General features: G+C 30.6%; 1 protein-coding gene across 1 annotated transcript; it reads right to left on the minus strand.

Moving 5' to 3' along the window:
- Window positions 1-6: 6 nt before the first annotated feature.
- Window positions 7-2,056, minus strand: LOC124419770 (protein unc-13 homolog B-like). The gene is made up of 7 exons (XM_046950387.1): window positions 1,657-2,056; window positions 1,296-1,593; window positions 882-1,239; window positions 719-817; window positions 443-605; window positions 249-375; window positions 7-189 (listed from the first exon to the last, which is right to left on the minus strand). Exons 1-7 carry the CDS (start codon window positions 1,809-1,811, stop codon window positions 28-30), a joined length of 1,362 nt encoding a protein of 453 aa, XP_046806343.1. The 5' UTR covers window positions 1,812-2,056; the 3' UTR covers window positions 7-27.
- Between the last annotated feature and the right edge of the window lie 2,064 nt (window positions 2,057-4,120).

Raw genomic sequence — 4,120 nt, forward strand, 5'->3', positions numbered from 1 at the left:
GTTAAATGATTTTATTCATTAATATCTCTACGTGCCGGCTATTGGTTCCTGCCGGATCTCCGATTTTAGCTTAACAAATTCTTTGGCGACTTCGTCATTATTGCGTTGAGATAGAATACGTAAAATTGTCCAACCAGTCTCATCCATGTGAATTCTTCTTTGTAATGGCAGCCAACAAGCAACCGAACCCTATAATAGAGACCGAATTATTAACGATAAAAACAAAAATTCAAAATTTCTTCTATTACTTTTTCTAGTATATCCTTTAGAGGTATAACGGCCACACCCACTAATCTGTCATCTCTAGCAAAGCAGTAATCTTTGACACAGATATGCAATTCGAAAAAATCCAGTTGTTCTTCAGTGCCAATAGTACTGCAATTTTATGATAGCAAATATAATTTATAATCTAAGAAGTATATATGTACTTTTTAATATTTACAAATTAAAGGATTCGTTGTATTTCGGCGACCAATTGTTCGATTTCGATTTGGTAGCAAATTTACGTTTCTTATCCTGTAAATGGGGTCCGATAAGATTGATCTCAACAAACGGTCGAAACATGCCAGATGGAATTTGCCATTTAAGATCATTTGCTGCCACAACTAAAAAAAATTAAATAAATTAGTATTTGAATTTAAAGTTAAAACCAATTTAATTATTGCAAGGCCAAATGGATCGACCTATATTGGTATGTCAAATTACGTATACATTTTACCTTTTACATTCACTTTATATTCGCCGGTTCCAGGGTGCGAGTATAGATCAATTTGTACAGATATTTCGCCAACACTTTCTTCTTGATTTTCGGGATCAACTGTTAAAAGATATTGAAAATAAATATATTATCGTAAGTTAAATAGACTGTATCACGAACAAACCTTCAAGCACTTGGCTGGAGATAAACGTTTTAATAAGCGTATCAGTCATTTGGGTATAAAGGCTCAATGCGTAACGTAAACTTTGGAGTTCTGGTGATTTTTCAAGGAACGTTTTCTTCAGTCCATTTCCACCGGCATGGAAGTACTGCTTAATTGTATCTAAGGCCACGTCAAGAACAGCACATTGTTTAGGCGATAAATTCTTTTCGACTTCTTTTGAAATATCCATTACACCACTTAAAGCACTTTTAACATCTTGCTTTCCAGCCATATGTGACTTAAAAAGACGACCCATATCTTCAATTTTAGCGTTAGAAGCGAGGTTTTTAGCATTGTCGGTTAGATGTTTGAACATCATCTGTAATTATTTTATACGTTAATATGCTGATATTTGCTTATGAGTTAAAATTATACCGTTTTATCAGTCATTGGAGGTAACACAATAGTCTTTTCTAGCGTGCGCATCACTATTTTCCACAGTTCCTTTAACAGACGTTTAAGTACTGTCTTTTCGCATGATTGTGCGTAAAGAGTTAATGAACCATCCAAAAGATCCATTAGTGGTCGCAACACTTCGTCTGCTTCCACGGCCACAGCATTTCGTTGGGCTACTTGATTTTGAGCATTTATGTTACCACTACCTCCACCACCCTTAATTGCGAGTAGCAAATCACCTAGCTCCCTTACAGATTGAGTAATACGTGGTTCCAGACTTAAATATTATAGTAATATAAGCAAAGAAATTATTTTTTTAATTCTATTCTAATTCTCTTACCTTATTGCGAAAAGGCAAGCCAAGTCATCCAGGGCAGAATTGAGATTTTGTTGCAGTTCTTTAAGTATATTCGCCGCATCCTCTTCTAATTTATCGCCGCCCATGGATTCGAACATTTTTTCTAACTGCACACGCAATTGTTGAATATTATTCATTAAAATACACGCCTGTAAACGTACATATGTTTATTTGAAATACATATATGTATGTACGTTAGGGTGGCCCAAAGTGGAAGTTGCTGATGTTCCCACCAAAAATTAAGTTCATTTCAAGATACTATTTCTTAAAATGTTTTAATTTTTCGGAAAATTATTATATTAAGTTTTTTTTTTTAAATCGATATGTTTTGTATTTAATTTAAATATTTTAAAATCTATTTTCTCTTAATTATGCTATACGATCAATTAGAATGAACGATTTTTTTTTCGTATTTTCTTAAAATATAAGAAAATACGCACAATCAGTGCGTATGACGAAAGTCGTCGTACGTAACGAACTGTGCGCAGATGAACGACAAATAAATTGGTTTAGAGCAGCCAAGCGCAGAAAATGAAACTGTTATTGTAGTGTTGAAAAAATACTAAAAAAAATGCTTAGAGAAATCATTTTCTAATAACGATTGTTATGTCAAATTTAATAACAAGTAAAATGTACTGAAAAAAATCCATGCCTAAAATATACGAAAAATGTCGTACATTGTACGAATCGTTCGTTGTTTCGCACCACGAAATTCTTTCGTAATATATACGAAATTGTACGAAATATTTTAGTATAATGTAAAATATTTTGAAAAAATTAATTTACATAAATTTAAAAAAGGAAATTTTGAATAAATATGGTAAAATTTACGAAATATTAATTTATTCAACATTTTTGTTCATTTTAAAATAAATTTTCTAATTTTAGTTCAAAATTATTCTCCACACGAATTTTCAATTTTTTTTATGAAATTAATTCCAGAATAATATTATACTTTTTTTAAAATTTATAAAAATGTTGTAGTTTTATTTAATCATAATATAATTAATATCATTATGTTTAATTTCGCTAAAATTAAAGAAAAAAATATAACGAAAGGTTTTCGTACTTTCGTAAAATTAGAAAAGGATTTTATAAATAATACATGAAATTTTTGCAAATATTACGAAAATAGAACTTATGAAATTTTTTCGTAAAGTTGAGCATGGATTATTTTCAGTGGTAAATTTTACATATAAAACATATCCAAAGAATAATGTTTATTTCTTTTCAAAGATGAATGTCTTTATTATAAAATGTTTAAAAAATATTGTTTTTTTGTATTGTTATTATTATGCATTCGGAAAAAGTTTTTTTAGTGTACGTGGTTTTTGCAAGTTATTCTCTTGTTTGCAAATGATGTTGTTGCATTTTGTAATGTTTGCAATTTCTGAAACAAAGGTTTAAGGCCCAACTATAATGTGTATAAGCTAGCTTAGGGAAATTTCAAAACCGAACGAAAAGTCTCTTAAGTACTTAAAAAAATCGGAAGAAACTTTTAGGTGGCTATAATATACTTAAGTGCATTTAATACAATTTAGCCCATATACCGGCGAATAGAGAGGCAGATAAAAAAATCACCACTACACACACACTATTGGTATTTTTTCAAAGAAATTGCAATGAAAAAAATATTTGGCTATTTTCAGTTTTGAAGAATAAATTGCACTACTATAAATTGGAAGTATTTATAAACAAAATATAATCAATGTACATAAGAATTATAATTTCATCACATAGAAAGAACATTTCAAATTAAAATGTACAAAAAAAGTATCAAATAAGAATGATCTTATTTACTTTCATTGTTATGCATTCTAGAAAATTATTTAGTATGTATGTTGTTTTTAAATTATGCACTTGTTTTTGATATTTTGTTTTTTTTCAAATTGCGTTTGCAATTTCTAAAACAAAGCGACATCAACCTACTTTGTTGAATGCTGCCAAGCAACTAAATAAAATATTTGTGTTTTTGACGCTCTTCTTGAGAAGTTCGTATGCGATCAAGCCGAATTCATAAAAGGTGGTGTTATTCAATCAGCTGATATTTTTTTTCTTATTTCGCCTGATTTTCGTAGCTGTCAAAGTTTGTTATTGTTTACATTTTTATATTTTAAAATGTCCGTTAAACGGAGAAAAACTTCGTTCATTCGCAATATAATATTTTCATCCCCCCGGCGGCATGTTTCCATGCTGAAATCTCCATCATGGTGTATTGCAATCCCCGGGTAAAGAGGTGCTGCCATTACCTCTAGTCTGCCGGGACTATAAACTGGTGATATCAAATGTACAGGTCTGTGTACATTTATCTCTTACCGTTCGTTTAGAGGGACGCCAGTATATGCTGGGGAATTGTCAGGTTAGTGTTAAATGGTTTCATGTCATCCCGTAGATTCCCGTAGTAATCATACAAAATATTTTCCCGGAAATTAGTTTATCAATTATA

This window comes from Lucilia cuprina, chromosome X (genome assembly GCF_022045245.1).
Source record: "Lucilia cuprina isolate Lc7/37 chromosome X, ASM2204524v1, whole genome shotgun sequence".
NCBI classification, from domain to species: Eukaryota; Metazoa; Arthropoda; class Insecta; order Diptera; family Calliphoridae; genus Lucilia; species Lucilia cuprina.